General features: G+C 43.4%; 2 protein-coding genes across 2 annotated transcripts in view; both read right to left on the reverse strand.

The window, feature by feature from the left end:
* Sae1 (SUMO1 activating enzyme subunit 1) overlaps positions 1–23406 on the reverse strand; it is a 56529-nt gene extending 33123 nt beyond the window's left edge. Inside the window, exons 1-5 of the mRNA XM_038339689.1 lie at positions 21622–23406; positions 11771–11882; positions 5808–5981; positions 3928–4070; positions 2051–2150 (exon numbers count right to left, since the gene is read on the reverse strand). Coding sequence (XP_038195617.1) covers positions 2051–2150; positions 3928–4070; positions 5808–5981; positions 11771–11882; positions 21622–21722 — 630 coding nt within the window. The 5' untranslated portion in view covers positions 21723–23406. The remainder of the gene's footprint in view (positions 1–2050; positions 2151–3927; positions 4071–5807; positions 5982–11770; positions 11883–21621) is intronic.
* Positions 17616–17900, reverse strand: LOC119820948 (40S ribosomal protein S27-like). Its single transcript, XM_038339691.1, has one exon. The coding sequence runs from the start codon at positions 17892–17894 to the stop codon at positions 17640–17642; it is 255 nt and encodes an 84-aa protein (XP_038195619.1). The 5' UTR covers positions 17895–17900; the 3' UTR covers positions 17616–17639.

The following is a 23406-nucleotide window of genomic DNA, read 5'->3' on the forward strand; positions in this document are numbered from 1 at the left end:
CTCATAGTGAGAGGCTTCCATATCTACCCCAGTGGACTCTATCAGAAGTGACTCTGGGGAAACTTCCAGCTGTGAATGGCTAACAAAGCAAGGGCTTTTTCCATTTGAATGCAAAAAGTGGGCCTCAACCAGAGAAGGCCCTTAAGACATAAAACCCTTCACACCAGGGCCAAGTGTCACACTTGTAAGAGGGTGTGATTTATAAACTGACAGAGCCGCCCACAAAGCACCTTTTGTGCCCCTCCATTTGTTAACAATGTCTCTCCCCATCAAACTCAGGCAGCCATGCAGAGAAAGCCTAACTGGGCCTCAAAAAGAAAGGACCCCAGTTTGGCCCAAACTCTAATGTTCACTCTGGGTAATTACAGTCCTGTGAATAGACACTAAAATTAGAGTTTAATAATTCATTTCTATCAGGCTCACAGATAAAGTTATCCCAACACAAAAACCAAAGTAAGGGAAAGAAAATACACAGCTCTGCCTTACTCCCACATCTGTGAATCCTGTACTTTGCGGACCCTTAACCCCCAAAGCAACTTTAACTGGACATTCCAACTAGCTTATTTTCTCAACACTTAAATCTATAAGATAAAGAGTAAATATGGGCTTGGATGCATCATTTCTCAGTTTAACAAAACCAACACCAGCCACTTTAAATTGTTTTCTCTAGTACAAGATTCCCTTTCCTAACACCAGCTAGAGACATCACTGCGTCTGACCCCTTTCCCAACTGCTTTCTCTAAAACGAAAAGAAACATGGCACCAGACCCGAATAACGGCCAAACTCCTAATGGCCCTGAAGCTCAGTTGTAGAGCACTTGCTTACCTAGCAAGTGCAAGCCCCTAGGTTCCATACCCAATACTGGGAGGGAAGGGGGGTACCACATATAACGATTACACACATATCAAAGAAAACCTTTGTTCTGAAACAAAGTCTAGTGTAGCCCAGGCTAACCTGGAACTGGGGCAAATGGCTTTGAGCTTCTAGCCCAGAGTCTCTACCTCCCAAATCCTGGGATTACAGGCATGAGCTGCCATACTGGGTTTATAGGCCACAAGGAATTAAACCCAAGACCTAACAAGGGTGAGCTCCAGTCCCACTCTTTATCTTAGAGACAGGATCTGTCAATGAACCTGGAACTCACTTCACTGACTGGCCAGTAAGCCCCAAGAATCCTCTTGTCTCCATCTCCCTGGCACTGGGTTAAATACAGGTATGGGCTGTCATGCCCAGCCCCCAGCCCGACATCTAGGAATGGACTTGGTCATCATGCTTGTAGAGCAAACACTACAGAGACCAAGCACCTCCCGGGGTCACATGGTGACTCACAATTGTCTGTAATTCCAACCCCAAGAGGTCTGAGGGCGCTGTTACATGGCACACACACAGTCATAAAGGCTTTAAAAAAAAAAAAAAAAACCCTGGCCTACACCCAGGCACACTCATGCACATTACGCACAAGTACAGTTACTAAGGGAACGAAAAGGGAGAGAAAAAAAAAAATCAGATTTAAACTGGCTCCTGCCCAGTTAGGACCTGTATACCAATCTAAAAAAGAAAATGATTGGAAGGGGGCACATGGTAAGGGAAGGCAAAATGTAATAACTTCTGGTCCAGACACCAGAGGTTAAAACTGGTTATCTTCTGTGGCAAATAATTAAACAAGCTTGCTATGTCAGGCCACCATGGTGCTACACCAGAACAGTACCTGAAGCAATTTGAATAGGCTGCCAGAATTGCAAGGGACTTCTATTTTTCTTAAAGAATCTCATTTGGAATATAAACACATTTTCTTTGGAGGGAAAGAACAGGTTAGATGGGTGGAGTCCAGTAGCGGGGCCTAGGGTTTCTGACTTCAGCTCTTTTTTTTTTTTTTTTTTAGGTTTTTCAAGACAGGGGCTTCTCTGTAGCTTTAGAGCCTGTCTTGGCACTAGCTCTTTAGACCAGGCTGGCCTCGAACTCAGAGATCCACCTGCCTCTGCCTCCGGAGTGCTGGGATTAAAGGCGTACACCACCACCACCTGGCCTGACTTCAGCTCTTAACGTTACCTTTTTGATCATGGTTGTCTCAGGTGAATCAAGTTTTGCTCGCTTGGTATCAGGCCCATCTTCTACTCCTTGACCAACTTTGGCAATTTTGGTTTTCTCTCTAGAGAGTAACAAGGTAAAGAAATCACACTTGAGTTACAAGTCACATGTCTGGAATATGAATTTTTAAAAAATGCTATCAGCTCACAGGATATAAATGTACAAGAGCAAAATAACTGAGTTCGAGGCCAGCCTGGTCTACAGAGTGAGTTCCAGGACATGCAGGGCTACACAGAGAAACCCTGCCTAGGAAAAAGTGCAAAACAGCTTTGGAGTCAAAGAGGCCTGGGTTCAAATGTTAACCTCAGCTAATGAAGACCTGGTAAGTCAGTTACCCACTCTTGGAACATCTGTCCCTGATATGATTAGTGGAAGAGAAGGGTGTAAGCAAACTCCCTAGCATAAACAAATTCCCATAAACAAAAGAGACTGTTTTGCAAACATTGTCAAGGAATCATGACCTGAAGAACCAAACCTGGGCAGGTGTGATGGCTCACACTTTTAACCCCAGCAGAGCAAGATCGGTCTACAAAATGAGTTCCATAACAGTCAGGGCTGTTACATAAATTAAAAAAAAAAAAAAAACCCAAAAATAAAATAAAATAAAATAAAGCAAAACAAAGAGTCAAACCTAATTCCTCCTTCTGTTGTGGGAATCTCCTGCTAGAACAGCCCAGCCTGCTTTTGTTATAATCGTTCAATGTATAACATTCCTAGAACCAGGTCTTTCTAAAATGTTTGTATGGTGAGAACATGTTGAAAATGTTTGTCCCTTTCAAAGTTTCTTCTTTTTTTTCCCAAGACAGGGTTTCTCTGTGTAGCCCTGGAACTCACTTTTTAGACCTTAAACTCAGAGATCCACCTAACCCTGCCTCCCAAGTACTGGGATTTAGGTAGGGCATCACCATCCAGCTCAAACTTTCATTTTACAGGCAAGAAACCTGTGGGCCAGAGAAATAACAATGACTTGCTGGAGAGGTTGAACAATGAGAGTTCTGTCTAGTGGAAGTTCTACCCAATCAGGTCTAGGCCTCTCTGTATCACTGCTCATTGACAAGGTAGGCTTCAGAAGCTGAGTGCATGCATGGAGAGAGAGAATGAAAATTTAATGGATGGTGGCCAAATACCCAGGATATATAGTTTTATAGTACTCTATCATCTGCCATCTTTCACTTACTGAGGTTGTAAATAAAAAACACTACAGGTCTTGTCATGTGAGAATTACTAAGCTCTGCAGCCTTATCTTCAAAGTGGGGGATAAGGTCTGTCTGCTCCACTACAGTAGGCTCTGGATCTTGGAGCTTGAAAAGGCAGGCTGAATGTGTCTAGAGGACCACCCAATTAACTATCTCCATCATCTCTCAACATGCAAACACAAACTAGGGAAACGAGCTCACCTTCCAAGGACAGCATATGTGGGTTCCAGCCCTTAAGTACACAACTCTGCCTGCTTGGGCTTCAGATGACATCATAGTTTTAAACAGTAGGCTCCACATATCTCCTAAAATTCTGAACCTACAAGACAGGCGTGGTAGTGCATACCTTTGATCCTAGCACTCAAGAGGCAGGGTTAGGTGGATCTCTTGAGTTAGAAGCCAGCCTGGTTTACAGCATAGTTCCAAGACAATCAGACAGAGAGAGAAAAACCCTGTCTTAAAAAAACAACAAAAATGTAACCCCACAAAGCACTCTACTTAGTGATCTGTTAATTGCTTGTCTCAGAATGTTCTAAGTATTGTAGCAAAGTAAGCTACTTCATAAGGACAGTTCATTTCCTGCCATAAATACTATTCCAACTGTGGAAACATTCCCTACAACCCACTCCTCCCAACACTTACTCTACAAACTCATGCTCTCCAAGATTTGCAAAGGTGTACCCATGGTACCCAAAGACATCTCCTGTGAAGAACTTGATGCTGTTTCTGTGACAGATCTGGTCAACTTTAACGATGACATCCCTGGAGCAGCAAGTCAGACACACCTGCAGAGACAGGAACTGACTGGTAAGAGCTGAAAACTGTGACTCACTGCCCTGCTCTCTACATAAATCTTAAATTAACTGTCTCTCTGGCAAGGTTAAGACCAGTTTCAACAGGTACAACAGGTTCTTTGGGTACTATGATTAAAAGACAAAAGAGAAGTTGAAGGTTTCAGGGTGCAGAAAATGTAAATGATACGACGGTCACTTCTGACAACTAAAGGACTAGTTGGAAAGAAAAACCACTTGACAATCTGTTCCCTTAATCCAAGAACATATAAACTATACTTCATAGTTACCAAAAAGACAGCAATATCAAAGTAATCTAAACTATTATCTAATCTGCTAAATATCAAGCAAGATCAGTTTTTTTTTAAACAGACCCATAGGTCATGTTTGAGGAAAACCTCTCTGACACACACATAAAATTTTTTAAAAATTTTATTTCATTATTTTTTGAGACAAAGTTCTTTCAGTGTAGCCTTACAAGCCTGGAACTCATTCTTATAGATCAGGTCTGCCTCTACCTCCCAAGCACTAGGACTAAAGGTACACACCACCACAACTGGCTATTTTATTTATTAATTATGAGTGTGACCAGGAGTAGTAGTGCACAACTATAATCCCAGCCCTCAAGAGGCAGAGACAGGCAGATCTCTGTGAGTTTGAGGTCAGCCTGGTCTACAGAGTGAGTTCCAGGACATCCAGGGCTTTGTTAGAGATCCTGTCTCAAAAAAAGAGAAAGTCATATGCCTTAACACAGAATTTAGCTTTTCCTTTCACCTCCACATCATCTTGGCATTGAGTAGATGAGGTTAAATAAGCCTCATCTGGTTTATCATTGTAGTTACTCTGTCCATGGCCAAAATAGTTGTGTAAAAAAAGGTACAGACAAATCAAGATCAGACAGATGTTGCCTTTTGGTTATCTTTAGTTTTTTTAGACAAAGTCAGCCAGGCATGGTGGCTCATGCCTTTAATCCCAGCACTTGGGAGGCAGAGGAAGGCAGACCTTGTAATTTGAGACCAGCCTGGTTTACAGAGCAAGCCACAGGACAGCCAGAACTTAACAAGAAACCCTGCTCAGAACACCCCCTCCCCAAAAAAGATACTCTTATGTAGCCCAGGCTGGCCTCAAACTCTGTCTTTATTTCTTTTCTATTCCTCCTGCCTCCATCTGCCAAATGTTGGGATTTAGGCATATGCCACCAAGCCTGGCTAGGTATGCTCTTTTTTTTTTTTTTTTAAACACAAAACACAAGCTGCAGCTCCATTATTTCTAACATATAAGTCCAGCTGGCAACAAAATTAATCAACAACTTAAGATTTCAACACAAGCAAGATTATGAAAGAAAATAAAATACTAATGCTGAAACTTAGTCTGGGGGAACATAAATCAAGACAGAAGCAACCAGTACAAAGCAGGCACCTCACAACCAAACACAATAGGTCCAACAGACTGGACCTACACAGAAACATACTGAATGTGTCAAACCTAAAGATTAGAAGTTTATAAATGTACATGAGAGGAAAACTCAGAATGTGTTACTTGAAAGGTCTAGTAAGCCTACAGTTAATCTTACTATGTTGTCCATGCTGGCCTCAAGCCTGAAACAGTGAACAGTCCTCCTTCCTGCCTCTGTTCCTAAGCACTGGGGTTACAGGAGTGAACCCACACTGGGCTTCCACTACTACTTAAACTTGCTGACTCTCACAGCAGGCTTAATATTAAGAGACTCACCGCATCAAACTGATTGAAGAATGCCTCTGGCTTCTTCTCTATATCCTCAGTATCCACCTTTACATCCACCATGGGGTTGAGATTCTGGGCTCGTTCCAAAGATGCCTCAGCCCTATTTTGGCCCACTGACCCAGTTCGAATCAAGAACTGAGCTCCATGATCTTCTGGAGATACCTAAGGAAAAAAAATTCTCCTTAATTTTTTTAATCTTTCTGCAATGAAAATCTCAAAGACATTGAGCCTATAAGGATACTAAAATGCCCACAACCAATTGCTATTATTGTTCCTACAGAAATTTATTTGTCTAAACTGGGCATGGTGACACACACCTTTATCACTTGGGAGGTTGAGGCAGATCTCTGTGAGTTCAAGGCCAGTCTGATCTACAAAAGTCCAAGACAGCCAGAGACAGTCAGTTTCTCTGTTACACAGAGAAACCCTGTCTCAGGAAAGAAAAAGAGAGAGAGAGAGAGAAAGAGAGAGAGAGAGAGAGAGAGAGAGAGAGAGCGCGCGAGCACTGATCATGGTGATGCATGCCTTTAGTGCTGGTACTAGAGAAGTGGAAGCAGACAAATCTCTGAGTTCGACACCAGCCTGGTTTGCTTAGTTCCAGCACATGCCAGGGCTACACAGAGAAACCCTGTCTCAGAAAAAAACAAACAAAAAAACAACCGGGGGAGGGGGGTGGCACATGCCTTTAATCCCAGCACTCGAGAGGTAGAGGCAGGTAGACCTCTATGAGTTCGAGGCCAGCCTGGACTGGTCTACAAGAGCTAGTTCCAGGACAGGCTCCAAAAGCTACAGAGAAGCCCTGTCTCGAAAAACCAAAAAACTAACTAAATAAAATAAAGTAAAAGAAAAAAATTAAAACTTAAAAAAATAAAAAACTACAGCGAAACCCTGTCTTGAAAACACACACACGAACAAAACAAACAAATAAAAACACAGAAACAGAGATCAGCCAATATCACTGAGGCAAAAACTTCTAGGAAATGTTTGTTCGGGGTCAGCACACAGTAGCTGGTAGTCTGGAGGCGGCCAAAACCAAACACTGTGCTAGCAGCCAAACTCAACAATGTGTAAGAGTCCTCTAGAGATACTGCTTTTGAAGACATGAAGGAGCTGTAGAGAGCAACTGAGGTACAGCAGGGTCAGAGTGCATGAGGGAAGTCTAGGAGGGGCCTGTGTTGGAAAGTCCAAGAGGGTCTTGTGGTGAATGTGCAGTCCTGCTGCCACAGAGATGCCAGGACCAAGGACAGCAGCAGCTGTGGCATGGAGCACCGCATGATCTTTGAAGCCCAGAAAAGCCCGAGTCAAAGAAGCAAAGCTTTACTCTGTTGGATTTTAGTTTTGCTGTGACTGTACTACAGTAGGAAGCATTTAGTTTCTTTCTTTTTTTGCCTGAGCACACAGCTGACCAACTTTAGGTATTTTAGAGAAACCTTGAAAGGTATTCTGGAAGTGTAAAAAGATAAAGTGTTTGAAATTTTAACTACTTTAGGACTTTTATTTAAAAATTGCGATGTTAAAGCCGGGCGGTGGTGGCGCACGCCTTTAATCCCAGCACTCCAGGAGGCAGAGGCAGGCGGATCTCTGTGAGTTCGAGGCCAGCCTGGTCTACAAGAGCTAGTTCCAGGACAGGCTCTAAAAAAGCTGCAGAGAAACCCTGTCTCGAAAAACCAAAAAAAAAAAAAAAAAAAAAAAAAAAAAAAAAAAAAAAAAAAAAAAAAATTTGCAATGTTAATCTAAGCACACGCCTTTAATCCCAGCACTTGAGAGGCAGAGGCAGACAGATCTGAGTTTGAGGCCAGCCTCGTACAAAGTGAGTTCCAGGACAGGAATAGTTGACTATTACAGAGAAACCCTGTCTTAAAAAATATCAAAAAAACAAAACAAATTAGGCAAGAAAAGTTATAGTTGAATAGTGGTATTAGATTTTGAGGTTTCTGTTTGGTTTTTTTGGTCAACATGACACAAAAATTATTAGGGAAGAGGAAATTCAAAGTGAGAAAAGGCCCTCATCAGTGGTGGCGCCTGGGCAGGTGATCCTAGATGCTCTAAACAAGCAAGCTGAGTAAGCCAGCAGGCAGTACTCCCTAAGGCCTGTCTCAGTTCTCGCCTTGAACTCCTGCGCTGACTTCCCTGGGTCACTGAATGTGACCTCAGAGTTGCGAGCTGAAATAAAATGTTTTCTTCCCATGCTGCTCTTGGTCAAGTGTTTACAACAGCGACAGAAACTCTAACACCAACTCCGGTTCTTCCTTCTGGAGTTTTAAACCTGTTATTGGTTTAAAACTGGCCATTGATGATTAAACAGCACCCCCTTGTGCTTATAAGAGAAACTCTCTCCAAAGTTTAATATCTCCTCTATTTAAGTGTGTTCTGATTTTTTCTATTTGTTTGTTTTTTGAGGGAGGGTTTCTCTGTATAAAAGCTCTAGCTGTCCTGGAACTCACTCTGTAGACCAAGATGGTCTTGAACTCGCCTGCCTCTGCCTTCCTTATATTTGTTCAGATTTTTTAATTGCTAACAAAACGACTGGTTACTAGTGCTCAGTAGTAAATTGTTTCCCAGCCAGATGAACACCTTTAATCCCAGCACTTGGGAGGCAGGGGCAGGTGGATCTTTTGAGTTCGAGGCTAGCCTGGTCTACAAAGTGAGTTCCAGGACAGGCCCCAAAGCTACACAGAGAATTGTCTGGAAAAACGAAACAAAATAAAAAATGCTTCTTCCCTAGCACACACAGGACCCTTAGTCTGACCTCCCTGCCGGGTGCTGGAATGGAAACAAGCACCTCAAAGACCAGGACTACTAGTAAACAGATTCCATATCTCTCTGTAGGCCCATATTTCTATATGGTATGACAGCCAAGCTATCAAGCCATAGGCCACACCTGAGAAGGGTTCCAGACAGGCTGTCACTAACCTAACAAAAGGTCAGGATGTGGTTTTGCTCCTTTTTTTGTAATTTGGAGGATGCCTGATAGAGATGCTAATTCAAACCTAAGTGACAGATAGCATACACTGCAGACAGGTAGTTGTGGACATGACTAAAAGCCATTCACCTGGTTACCTAGGAAACAGAATGCTAGTGTATTTTCCTCTTGGTTAAGTTTTGGTATATAAGGCTGTTTGGAGAATAAACAAAAGGGATTCTTCAGGATGTAAACTCAGGACTTCATGAGGGATCACTGAGAATCTCCCTCCTGATAAAGCCATGTGAGTTACGTCTTTATTTCCACATCTCCACACTGGTCCAGAGAGAAATAGTTTATGCTGGGATCTGGTTGATAGAAATAATTTATGGTCCGGGCTAGAACCAGACTCCGATATCTCTCAAAGTATTTCACACACAAAATATTTAATTTAGCAAATCACTTTACCACCTCACTAGAGCTAGTAAGTTATCTCCCCCTATTACCACCACCCCAATTACCTACCAACTATCTTAAGACCAAATCCTTCCTTAGGATCAAAAAAATGAATGAACTTCTCAAACCAACCCTCTACAGGGGCATGTTTTTTACGTTACCACATCCTGTTCTTCAGGGATCATTCCCTACTGCAAGGCTGGAATCTGTGATTAAGGGCAATTCAGGTTAGATTCAAATCCCCAATTCAAATCTTGGTTCAACCACTGATTGTTGTTACCTACGTGTACAGAAACCTGTGATATAGATGCTTATCAATCCACAGATAACACCTACCACACAATGTTCTACTTCCCTCAGCTCTCAGGTCCCGTCTCATCTCTTCCCTGATGAGACATTCTCTCAACAAGGTTCTCTGAAATACAGAGCTGTGCATAAAAGTCTAGCTCAGGGCCATTCACTTCACAATGCAAAATTCCATAAAACAACTCATTGACCCTATAGCCAAGTCTACAAGGTTCCACAGTCTTCTGAACTATTTTGCATCACTGCCTATCGGGAGTGTTCTTAGGGAAATTGCAGGAGGAAAAGCATGGTATATTTATGGACTATTAAATTTATCTGTTGGGGGTTGAGCTAGTTAAGCCGACCAGCACTAGACTACAGAAAGTCCATTAGAAACCACCATACCTAACTTAACCCTGAGAAGCTTTTATATTACCACTGCCCAGGTTCTCTCCAGTGTAGCTGGGGTTGAGGACCACTACTTCAAAAAAGGAGAAGGCACTGAGGCCCTCCAAGTAAGTAAGGGAAGAAAATCAGCCTATGCCTTAGCACTCTTCTGACATAGCATCAGAACCACATCACACACATGCTGGTATAGGATGGACCCACTGGAGTCTCACTGCCAGATGATGGCTTGTGAAATCCCATTTGCGTTCTTGATACCAAGAGCCATCAAATACAAAGTGTCTTGGTGGCAGGTGTACTAATTCGCCTCTGTGTGGTCCTGCCTCTAGAGGGCACTGTAGTCTTAGACAAGTCCTCTGTCCTGACTGCTCACAAAAATTTCCTTAGGTTTTCTTTCATTTTTTAAAAAATGCTTGTTGTCTGAGAGTTTTGATATGTAGCCCAAGATGACCTCAAGCCTGCAGCAATCCTCCTGCCTCTGCTTCTTCAATGCTGGGATTTACAGGCATGCACCGCAATGCTACTCTCCCCTTAGGTTTAACTTAAAAATCAATTTTTAGGTAGGGATAATAGCCTAGCTGGCATTGTATTTGCCTAGCAAGCATGAAGTCCTGCGTTTGACCTCAAGTGTTTCATAAATAAGAGTACAGTGGCTCATGTCTATAATGAGAGCATTGGAAAAGTGGAGGCAAGATCAGAAGTTCAAGGTGACCTTCAGCTGAGGTTTGAAGACAGTTTTAGGTAACTGAAATTCTATCACAGTAACAATAAAAATGCCAGGAGCAATGGTGCATTCCTTTAATCTCGGCACTATGGAAGCAGAGGCTGGCTGATCGATCACTGAGAGTTTGAGGTCAGCTTGGTCTACATACAAAGTTCCAAGCCAGTACCTACAAAGTAGAGAGCTAGTCTTAAAAGGAGTTACAGCTGCCTGCTATATATAGTGAAGCATGCCTTTAGTCCCAGCACTCAGGAGGCAGAGGGAGGTTGGTCTACACAGAGAGATCCTGTCTTAAACAATTGCTTGTGACTGTGACAATAAGTAAGTGAAGCCCAAGTTCCACTTCATATTGCAGTAGAAAGTTCTAGATTTTTGAGACTAGATCTTATGTAGCTTTCAGGCGACGCTGCAGTTCCAAGGCAGCCTAAACTAGTGAGTTCCTGCCTCAAAACACAGAGAAGCAAGCAAATAAACAAAAAAATTGTTAGAGAACACACATGCCACTGAGGCTTGGAGATGTGTACAGAAACACATCTGAACAAAAGACAGGCTGGAAAAAGCTACACTGGAACCAGGTGCTGCTGTAGTACCTCCATATGCTTCTCAGTTAATACTGGATGCTCACGTTCTCCTCTGTGTAAGCAGGATGGATAGATAGATGATAGATAGATGATAGACAGACAGACAGATAGATGATAGATAGATAGATAGATGATAGACAGACAGACAGATGATAAATAGATGATAGATAGATAGATGATAGATAGAGAGAGATGATAGATAGATAGATAGATAGATAGATAGATAGATAGATAGATAGAGAGATACCTTTTCTCGGATTCAGTATTTTTCAAAGTAATGTCAGTGAACCATCTACATCGAGATTATTTTGGCTTTTTTCTTAAGAGTCTCACTTATGTAGCAAAATCTAGGCTTGAATTTGCAATCTCCTGAGTGTTGGGATTATAGGCATATAACATCACATCGAACTGAGACATCTTTTAAATGTACCCATTCCTGAACCACCCCAGAACTGTGAATCAGTAGTTTAGGAATGAAGGCTATAAATAAGCCTCAAGGCCTCGGTCTCCCAACTACCGTATCACTGAACCTGGGTTTGTACTGCCAAACTCAACAGCACTGCATCTTGAGGGGAGACAGGGCGAGCAGAGGGATACATACCTGTTCGTGATCCAGCATGGTCAGTCCTTTCACTCCCGCCAGGATAAGATTCTTGGCAATTTCAGCCCCAAGTCCTTTCATGCCGACAATCAACACCCGGGAAGCTCGAAGCCTGTAAGATACCTGCTATGTTAACTTGATTGACCCCAACTAGTGGGACTTGCTCAATTACAAGACGATTAAAAAAAATTTTTTTTCACTATATTCACTGAAGCACCACTGAATCTTCAGATCTAGAAAATAGGTCCCAGCTGGGCGGTGGTGGCGCACGCCTTTAATCCCAGCACTCGGGAGGCAGAGGCAGGCGGATCTCTGAGTTTGAAGCCAGCCTGGTCTACAAGAGCTAGATCCAGGACAGGCTCTAGAAACTACAGGAGGGAAACCCTGTTTCGAAAAAACCAAAAAAAAAAAAAGAAAAAGAAAAAAAAAGAAAAAAAAAAAAGAAAAAGAAAGAAAATAGGTCCCAAACTATCCCATACAGAACACCTACCATGGCATGTACCCTCTCTACAGTGTGTAAACAGCAATGGATAATAAGGTAGCTCTTCAAGCAAAAGACCTGAAGAGTCTTTTGGGGTTGGGGCTATAGCTCAGGTGGTAGAATTTTGCCTTCCACATATAAGGTCCTGCATGATTCCCCAGAACCACAAAAAAATAAAATAAAATAAAAAGACGACAAAGGCACACGCCTTTAATCCCAGCACTCAAGATGTAAAGGTAGGCAGTTCTCTGTGAGTTCAAGGCCAGCCTAGTCTACAGAGTTCCACAACAGCCAAGACTACACAGAGAAATCCTGTTCCGAAAAACAAATCAACAGCAATGAAAGAAAATTTTAAACAGTACAGTGATAATGATGAAAACCTCCAGCTGAGACAGGAGGGAGCTCCAAAAATTCAAGTCCAAGACTTGATTACAGAGACCTTGTCTCAACAACGACAAAAAACCCTGTTTTTTAATCAAAAGGAAGTAAACAACCAATCAACATAGAGACAGTTGAAAAGAAAGCATTCCAACAATAGAAAACTAAACCTGTAAACACACAAGCTCAGGAAACGGATGCCTGGTTTATCATTTTTCAGATACAGCAAGAACACAGAGGCTGCAAAGCAGTGCACAAGGGACATATGCCAGGTAAGAGAATGAGGGGCAAGGCATGAGGGCTTGTGGGCATTAAAGAATTCTGGACTCAAGTCTAAGCCAAATGGTGAGATGATGTCACAGTTAACAGAAGACCGGGGTGGTTATGTGTGCATAGCTACTCAGACTAGTATGATAACCAAAAAGGGCAAGTATATTTACTGTGGAACGAGGGACTGAACTCAGGGGCTCTTGCAAGTGCTTTATTAATGAGATATGACTCCAACTCAGCAAGAGAACATTATTTAATCTGGAGTACACATGCAAAACATTTGGTAGCATTAAAGTGTGTTTAAGAATGAGATTACAGGCACACACTTGTAATCCCAGCACTGGGGAGGTGGATAAGGAGTTGGGTTCTGAGTCATGCATGGATCCACAGTTTCAGGCCAGCCTGAGCACAACAAAAACAATGGGTAGGGGAATTGCTTTATCTCTGTCAAGAGAAAGAAATGAGACAAAAAACAAAAGCAAAACAAAAAAGTAACCCAGTTGTGAGAGGCAGGCTTGTTTCACAGCATCCTGAAAGTCTTGATCCACATCTAAAGTCAGAATGTATAAAGCCTGAGAAGCAATTCAGACCTTGCTTCTGAAGCCCTAAGAGCCAGGCAGTGCAGTCCATCACAGCCACACTGGGGATTGGTAACCCAAAAGCTGCTAGCAATCCTAGCGCTACTGCTGTCCTGGGTCTGTGAAACAGTAGGCCAGCTCTGTCCAAGTACCAGCACCTGGAGAACACCAAGGGGTCTTCAAAATTACCCCAATGATCATGAGTGCTTACATAGAATTACATTTAGGAGCCTTTAATAAGCACAGGGGTCATTAGGGTGCTGGAGTGCATCCCTAATCCCAGCACTCAAGAACCTAAGGCAGCAGGATTGGGAGTTTGAAGCCAGCCTAGGTTATAGCACTATAAAATTATAAAGCTAAAAACAAAACAAAGCTGGTTGGGGGGGATGTGGGGGCAAGCCCTATAATCCCAAGCACTTGGATCAGAAACTCAAGGTGCTTGAGGTCAGCCTGAGCTTTGAAACCCTTTCTAACAAAAAAAAAAAAATAATAATAATAATCAGTAAGGCATGATGATGCCTATCTAGTTTATATGAAAACCAATTTTATGGCTATGTAATAGAAATGAATATTCTAAAAAGGAAACTTTAAGAAGTTATCATTTAGGGAGGGGAGCAGAGAAAAATGTATAGCTCAATAAAATCAATAAAAAAGATTTAAAATAAAAGAAGTTTAGCCAGGCATGGTGGCACATACTTTCAATCTCAGCACTCAGGAGGCAAACGCAGGCCATTTCTGTGAGTTCGAGGACAGCCTTATCTACAGAGTGAGTTCCAGGACAGCCAGAGCTACATAGTGAGTCCCTGTCTCTAAATCACCAAAATAAATAAATAAAATGTAAATTAAAAAAAATAAAATTTGTGTGATGTGTACATGAATGAGTGAGATCACAGGAAACTTTTAGAAGTTGGTTGGCTCTCTCCTTTCCCCATGGTTTTCAAACAAGCACGAGTTTGAAGCACAGGCATGATCTACGGAGTAAGTTCCAGCACAGCCAGGAACTTACCTGTCTCAAAAAACAAAAAAGGGGGCAGATAAACACAGGCTTGTACTGCAAATGTGTCATCAGAGTTTCAAGCTTGTCAGGACCACAAACAAAAACATCATCTACATTCTTGTGCAATACCTGGCATGTAACAAACGCTGCACAGACTTACCCAACTCTTCAGCCCCAACCACCTTCATTATCAAAGCCTGTCTAGCCAAACACTTGAATCTGGAATTTCAGCACCCACTCTCAAAAAGAATTGAGACTTGGTCTCATACATCACAGGTTGCTCTACAACTTTGTAGCAGAGAATAGGCTTGAATTTTGACCCTCCAGCCTCTTCCTCCACTGTACTGATAGATGTACACCTTTTTGCCCAGTATATGTGGATCAAACGCAGGACTTCGTGCATTATGAGGAAGGCAAGCAACTGAGTTCCATTCCCATTTGATAAAATCTACAGCTCACACGTAGTTCAGAACTTATCTACACTACTTTACTAGCTTTATCTCCCATTAGTACCAGACTACTTACCACCAAGCATGCCCTCGGCTTTCCATCTCCAGACTTCAAAATCAGAGGCCCTTAAACACACCACCTCTTCCTCCCTGGCCCACTCAAGGTCTCACCCTAATGCCATTTCCCCAGAGCCCATGGTGATTAATATCACTGTCAAATTGATTAGACTTAGAATCACCATGTACACACAGGTCTGGGTATGTTCTATGACAGTGTTTATAGAAAGATTAAATAGGCTGGGCAACAATGGTGTCACATACCTTTAATCCAAGCACTCAGGAGGCAGAGGCAGGTAGATCTCTGTGAGTTGAGGTTAGCCTGGTCTACATAGTTAGTTCCAGGACAGTCAGAGCTACACAAAGAAACCCTGTCTCAAATAACAAAAAACGAAGAGAAAGAAAAGTTCAATAGAAGAGGGCAGACCTACCCTAACTATGACACCATCAATGGAGTGGATCCACATTCAGGAAAAAAAGAGAGAGTCCACAAGAAAAAGTGCTTGCTGCCTGAGGATGGAAGCCTGAGGACATGCATTCCATTATCAGAAGCCACGAAAGTTAGCAGAGAACCAAGTTCACAAAGCTGTCTTCTGACACACATGCCAAGATATGTAACCCCCCAACAAACATTCAATAAGTAAAATTCCCAGCATTCAGGAGGCAGCAGCAGGCATACCTCTATGAGTTCAAGACCAGCCTGGTCTAGAGAGATACTTCCTAAACGAGCAAACAAAATAATAAAGTTTAAAAAGTGGGCGGGGAGCAGAGCATGGATTGTTCACCTCTTTCCTGACCAACTGCATAGAGACCAGCTGTCTGACACACAATGCTGTTGCCTGGCTTTCTTGTCACAATGGACTGTACCCTCGAAATAAATCACAGCAATGAGAAAAAATATTAACATACAGGTCTTTCTTTTCAAATTTTTATTAAATTATTTTTGTGTGAATGCATGCCATGGCCATATGGGGAGGTCAGAGGAAACTCAAGAGTCCATTCTGTTCTTCCACTATGTGGGTCCCTGAGACTGAAGCCATGATGTCAGGCTTTGCAGCAAATGCCTTTTACCTGCCAAACCATCCTGCCAGTTCCAGGGGTCTTTCCTACCATAGCACACTCAAGGAAAAATGACCTCTCCAGAACTTTCCTTGCAACAGCAATATTAAGGTCTCTAACAGGCCTTATGGAGCAGGTTTGTCATCCCAGCTGCTCAGGAGGATGAGGCAGGAGGATCAAAAGTACAGAATGAAGCAAGCTGGGAGAGGTGGCTCACACATGTAATCCCAGCACACCATAGGAAGTTCCAGACCAGTTTGGGTTGCAGTTGAGACCCTGCCTCAAAACGCACACAGAGAATTGAAACACTGAAAAGAGGGCTGCTGTGTGTACAAATTTACAGAAAGAAAAGGGTTCTGCCCAGTCTCAGGTAACTATAGGGCTTCTCCTGTTCCCCACCCCACAACCATTACAAAATAGTTCCTTACAATGAGTGGTCTGGAATTGCCCACTTTATTCAGCAACAACCAAAATGAGTATCATATTTTTAAATCTTTTTTTTTGGGGGGGGGGGGGTTCGAGACAGGGTTTCTCTACAGCTTTTGAAGCCTGTCCTGGAATTAGCTCTTGTAGACCAGGCTGGCCTTGAACTCACAGATCCGCCTGCCTCTGCCTCCCAAGTGCTGAGATTAAAGGTGTGCACCACTACCGCCTAGCCATATTTTTAATCTTAACCACATGACAGAACCCCAGAGACTAAAACTTACTTATGCCTCAATTATATGAAAAGGACTAAAACACTATCTGGCACTTAATGAAGTAGCTATTATTCATATTCTCTGAAGTAGCAATTCCCCTTCTTGGAATCAATTCTACAGAAGTACATGAACATAAAAATTGTATACAAGCTTTCACAAAAGAAATGCTGTAGTCAATGAAGTTTGGTTTGAGGCACAATTATTTTTTGAGTTGAAAAAATGCACAACATACAAAACAATGTGGTTTATCCACCTTCTTCCATATGCGAAAACTAGACCCTAACCTATGCAATCATCAGTTCTCACCCACAAATTTCAACTGGACCCAGGAGTAAGAAAGCACATGTAGTTCCAGCTAAGTAGGAAGCTGAGGCAGAAAGGTAATTACTCTAACCCAGCAAGAACAAGCAAGACCCTGTTTCTAAAAAAAAAAAAAAAAAAAAAAAATTAATTATTTTGTATTTGTTTGCATTGCAAGCATTTTTTGTGTGCCACATGTGTGCAGGAACCACAGAGGCTAGATTCCCTGAAAGCAGAGCTGTAGGAAGTTGGAGGCTGCCATATGGGTACCAGGAACCAAATTCCAGACTCCTGAGAGAGCAGTTAAGTGTTCTTAACTGAGTCAATCTCAATAGCCCAAAACCCTGTTTCTTTTTCTTTTTTTGGTTTTTCTAGACAGTTTCTATGTGTAGCCCTGGTTATCCTGGAACTCACTCTGTAAATGAAGCTGTCCTCGAACTCAGGGAACTTCATCTGCGTCTGCCTCCAGCATGCTGGGATTAAAGGCATGCGCCATGACCCAGCCCTGTTTCTTTCTCTTTTATATATATATATAATATATATATATATATCCAAAATGTGTTTATTGGGATGGTTCCCACTCATCTCGAATCAGGTGCTTTTCAGTGCTGCTTCCTCCTGAAGGAGCATCCTTCTGTCAGTCTTGCTTTCCCGCCTGTAGGCTGACAGAGGACAGTGGAGCAGCCGACACACAAGACTACCGTCTGTGCATGGCTAAAGACCGTGGTGATTTTATAGCATCCTGGGCACTTCACATCCATAAAGTAGGAATTGGGGCTCTGCACCAGGGGCTTTTTCTTGTGTTTCCTCTTTTCCTCCTCTGGAGAGGGATGAAGGAGATCCTTTGCGAGAGGCATGTTCGGCCCTGTTTCTTAAAAGCACAAAAACAAAGGAGCTGTGGCTAAAGTTCAGTTGGCAGAGTACTTGCCTAGCATTCACAAAACACTGGATTCCATCCCCAGGACAGCATAACTGGGGTGTGGCACACACTGGAATCCAAGCACTTCAGAGACAAAGGTAGTAGAGGCAAAGTGGATCAAAAGTTTAAGGTGATCAGACAGAGTATAAGGACAAGATGGGTTGCAGGAGATCCTATTGAAATACATTTGGCCTCTCTGCCTCCATTTGTCCCTTACAACTTTCTGTCCCCATTTCAAAGACATATTTTATTTGCCCTACACAGGGGTATAACTCAAGGATTCATATACTAACCACTGATCAGTCCAGACAATCTTACAATGTGAGCTACATCTTAAAACTGTTCAAAGCTGGGGGCTGGAGGGATGGCTCAGAGGTTAAGAGCACTGGCTGCTTGCTCTTCCAGAGGTCCTGAGTTCAATTCCCAGCAACCACATGGTGGCTCACAACCATCTGTACTGAGATCTGGCGCCCTCCTCTGGAGTGCGGGCATACATCGAGGCAGAATGTTGTATACATAATAAATAAATAAATCTTAAAAAAAGAAAAAACTGTTCAAAGCTTTGAATGATCTCTCTGCAAGCTCCTTACTGGACCCAGTACTGTGGATCCTCTCATTTCAGTTCATTCTACATTCTTTTCCCTGCTAACCTGCTAAGACTAAACCAGGTTCCCTTCTCAGAAACTAAAGCTGCTTCCAACAAAGGACCCTGGCATTAAAGGATCCCATCTGCCTCCCTCCAAGTTTAAACAAATGACCCATTCATTAGGTATCAGACAAAATGCTACTTTCCTAGAAGCCCAAAATGACCTTCTAATCTTTGTGGAGTGTTTTTCTTTTTCTTTTTCAGGAAGAGAAATGGGGTTGAGATTAGGGAGACGAGCTACTGAGCCCTTTTTTATGCAGTGAGCCTGGGCTTTGTATATGCTAAGCAAGCACTCTACCACACACCCACCTAATGAGTGGGTTGTGCATAGGTCAACCCATGAGGAAGTCTAACCAAACTAAGTGACTTGCCCAAATACAAGACACATCGAATTTCACCAAAAGAACATAAAGCTCTGTTTCATAATAAAATCCTCAGAAGGAAAATGCTTAGCAAAACAGAAATTACTTGTTTTGTTTCTGAGAAAGTCTCCTGTAGCCCAGGCTGACCTTGAACTCGTGGTCAGGGTTTGTAAGAATGTTCAATACTGATGAGCCAGCCAGGCGGTGGTGGCGCACGCCTTTAATCCCAGCACTCGGGAGGCAGAGGCAGGCGGATCTCTGTGAGTTCGAGGCCAGCCTGGTCTACAAGAGCTAGTTCCAGGACAGGCTCTAAAAAAGCTGCAGAGAAACCCTGTCTTGAAAAACCAAAAAAAAAAAAAAAAAAAAAAAGAAAAAGAAAAAAAAAAAAAACTGATGAGCCAACAGTCCTAGGAATGGGCAGGAGGACTCTTCCAAGTTTGTTAGCAGCCTAGTCTAGAACAAAACCCAATCTCAAAGGAAAAATTAACAATTTGCTGGGATACACTGGGAGGCTAAAGTGTTGGTACCCCAGGTGAAACATACAAGCCTAGTATATGATTCTATCCCTAACACTGGAACTGTCTGTAACTGTTCTTAACTCTTGGGGATATCAGTGGTTCAATATTCTTCCTACCCCCCCAAGACAAGGTTTCTATGGCTTTGTATACCCGGCTGGCCTCGAACTCACACAGATCTGCCTGCCTCTGCCTCCCAAGTGCTGGGATTAAAGGCGTGTGCCACCACCGTCCAGCTTGGTTCAAAACTCTTAATACTTTCCCCTCTTTTGTTGCTGGTTGTCTAGAGTTGTCTAATAATGTATAAAATTCACTGATGTCTTCTGAGTGTAGGAGCTGCTTATATGCTATCTCATTTACTTCTATCTCAGATTTACTCCTCTTTTCTTCAGAGATGTTATGTGTATGTGTGCAAACATCTGAGTTATGTATGTGCAATACATGTGTGCAGTACCCACAGAGACCAGAAGAGGATGTCAGATTCCCTGAACCTTGAATTACACATGGTTGAGGAACCAAATCTGGTCTACTGCAAGAATAGCCAGCTCTCTTAACACCCCACCCTACCCCCACTTTTTAAGAGAGTCTCACTATGTAGCAGTGGTTGACCTGGAACTCATAATGTAGACTAGCTGGCCTCAAACTCACTGGGAAGAAAGGTATACGCCACTATGCCAAGGCTAGCCTTGAACTTCTGATCTTCCTGCATCTACCTATTGAGTGCTACAATTATAGACATTCACCCACAGATCTAGTTTATACGGCACCTCCCTCCCTCCTCAACCTGGGATTACAAGTGAGAGGCACCTCATCAATGTACAGTTTTCTAGTTTATTTGGAGGGTATGTATGCAGCCCTGGCCTGCCAAGCCTGGCAGTGTTTTTGATTTTTTGAGGTAAGGTGTCAGTCACTATATAGCACAGAATGGCATCAAACTCACTATGTACTGCAGGATATCCTTGAGCCCACTCCTCCATCTTCAGCATCCTAAGTGCTGGGATTTCAGGTGTGCCACTACCCTGGAGCCTTATTATTTTGGAATCTTATTGTTTATAAATACTGTTCTCAGTCCCCATCAGAATATAAGCTTCAAGTGGGGAAAGGGCCTATTTTGCTCCATAAAATGTGTTCAGGGAGTCCAAGTACGACACCTCATCAAGCAAACTGCTTGTCTTGAAGGTCTGGGGGAAGCCTGGTAACCTGAGTTCAAACCTCAGAATCCACATAAAGGTGAAATAGAACTGACTGCACAAAGTTGTCCTTTGACATAGCCACACCATAGAACACATACACATAAATACAGAAAATTTAAAACTTCTCCCCCAAAAATGCTTAGAAAACCAAGGTGTGGTGGTGCATGCAGGATCTCTCTGCAAGTTAAAGTCAGTCTGGGCTATAAAAACAATAACTGGTTTTGAGACACGATCTCACTGTGTAGCCCTGGCTGTCCTGAAGCTATATAGACCAGGCTTTCCTCGAACTCACGGAGGACTGTCTGCCTCAGTCTCAAGAGGGCCGGAATTAACGATATGCAAAACCATACCCAGCAATAATAATAATAACAGTAACAACAACTTAAAAAGAGAAAGTCGTCTGTGGTAGCACACTAATCCCAGCTCACTCGGGAAGCAGAGGCAGGCAGATCTCGAGTTCTAGGACAGCCAGGGCTACACCGAGAAACCCTGTCTTTGGGGCGGAGGAGGGAGGGAGGAAGGGACGGGGAACAGAACCCTTGGCAATGTGCTCAATAAATTCGGCCACTCTGAGCCTCTGCAGGTGTCCCTTTTTCAGGGTTTGCCAGGTACCCAGGGCTTCCAACACAGGTTCCCACCAAATGAAGTTGATGAGCTCACCCCGCCCCCACCCTCTGCACGCATGCCCGCCCTCTTACGATCTAAAAAGCCTCCCGATAGACAACCATCACCGAGTTCGAATCCTCACTCTTCTCCACCTCCTCCGAGGACACTCGCGCTACCACCCGGGGGACGTCTCCACCTCCCATACTTTCCAGAAACATCCTCCATTCGTCCTTTCCAAGTCACTAGGGAACCCAGGTGCATCAATCCCGACGCGGCTCTACAAACAAGCCCCACCCGCTCCCTCAGGGCCCACACGCCGGCCCGGGCCCGCCGCGCCCCTCACCGCTTCTGGGCCTCCAGCCCCCACAGGCGGATCTGTCGGTCATACTGCGCCGCCTCCTCCTCGCTGATGCCGCCGCCGCTGGCCTCTTCCTTCTCCACCATGGCGCCGGCTCTTAGCTCACCCGCTCCCGCTCTTGCCAACTGCCAGGAGAGCCGTGCGCCGGGGCAGCGTCTGCGCCCGCGCAGAAAGCCGCGTCTGCGCAGTTGCCGCCTTCGTGCGTTCGGAGGGACCACGTGGGTTCCCGAGACGCCAAGGCTGCTAGCTGCCGCGGGTCACGTGATGGAGACGCCGCTCAATCCCGGAGAGGAAAAAAGAAAAGAAAAAAGTGGCGGGCGTTTTGGCTCCGTGGGGATGTCCACGTGGTCATTTATGAAGCTGTTCTTGCGTTTATCGAGTTCTCGCGGGGATTTCAGGATCGATGGCATGAAAAATAAAATAAAATGAGTATTTTAAAATAACGGCCTGCTCTATTAGAGTTCACCACCTATTGTCGGAAAAAACTAAATAAAAACAGACATATTCCTGCTGGAGGTAATGGAGGTGGGTAGGAATGGAAGGGAGTCTCTACCCTCTCCCGATAATGAATTCTGTAGATCCTCAAACCCTTACATAAAATGCAGTACTAAAATTGAACATATTGGACCATGCCTGTGATCACAGCTTTTGAACAAAAGAAAGGATTCAAAAGTTCAAGGTTTGGGCTGAAGAGATGGCTCAGCGGTTAAGAGCTTTGGCTGCTCTTCCAGAGGTCCTGAGTTCAATTCCCAGCAACCACATGGTGGTTGACAACCATCTGCAATGAGATCTGGTGCCTTCTGGCATGTGGGCATACATGGAGGCAGAATGTTGTATACATAACAAATAAATCTTTAAAAAAAAGTTCAAGGCTGGGGGATTGGTGGTGGCGCACGTTTACTAGATAGTCTGTTACAATGAGGAGCAAAGAAGGAAAACAGCTACCATGGAAATGAGAGTACCAATAAGTCTTTGAGATGCTGCCTTGGTTTCCTTTGCATATACCCCCGGAGCGGGGAGGCGCTGATGACTGTTGCTTCTAGACTATTAATTTTTAACAGTTTAAACAGTTTTTAGGCTGTTATTTTTAAATTGTTAATCGGAATAGTTGCCAAATTAGGCCTCTGTACCTTAAAGACGGGGAGAGCAGTTATTCAGTAGTTTAGGCCCCTGGGTTTAAAGATTGAGAAATTACCTCCAGGGCTGGAGAGATGGCTCAGCCGTTAAAGGCTAGGCTCACAACCAAAAATATAAGAGAAATTACCTCCACCCAGATGACTGTTCACCACTCACTAAGGTGGGAATTCTCTTAATCACACCTGCATATTAGCATCATCTAGAGATCTTTGCAACAGATGCCCTACCAATTCACGTTCAGAGACTCCATTAATTGGTCTGGAGTGGAGCTGAGATACTAGGAATTTTACAAACCCTTCCCCTGGTGGTTCTGAAACTCAGTCCCTGCAATAACAGCACAGAAATGTCTGGCTATGCTGGCCCATTTAATCCCAGCACTCGGAAGGCAGAGGCAGACAAATATCTTGTGAGTTTGAGGCCAACCTGGATTACAAAGCTAGTTCCAGGACAGCCAAGGCTAATATTGCTTCATTCCAATCATGATTCTTTTCTTTGAGTGTTAAGAAAATGTAACAGGCTACTCAGTGGTGGTGAATGCCTTCAATCCCAGCACTCACTCGGCACAGAGGCAGGCAGACATCAGAGTTCCAGGACAGCCAAGTCTTCAAGAAGAAACCATGTCTCAAAACAAAC

This window comes from Arvicola amphibius, chromosome 8 (assembly GCF_903992535.2).
Source record: "Arvicola amphibius chromosome 8, mArvAmp1.2, whole genome shotgun sequence".
Taxonomy (NCBI): Eukaryota; Metazoa; Chordata; class Mammalia; order Rodentia; family Cricetidae; genus Arvicola; species Arvicola amphibius.

Coding starts and splice junctions, on each gene's coding strand:
- LOC119820948 (XM_038339691.1), bottom strand. CDS start 17,894: ATGCCTCTCGCAAAGGATCTCCTTCATCCCTCTCCAGAGGAGGAAAAG.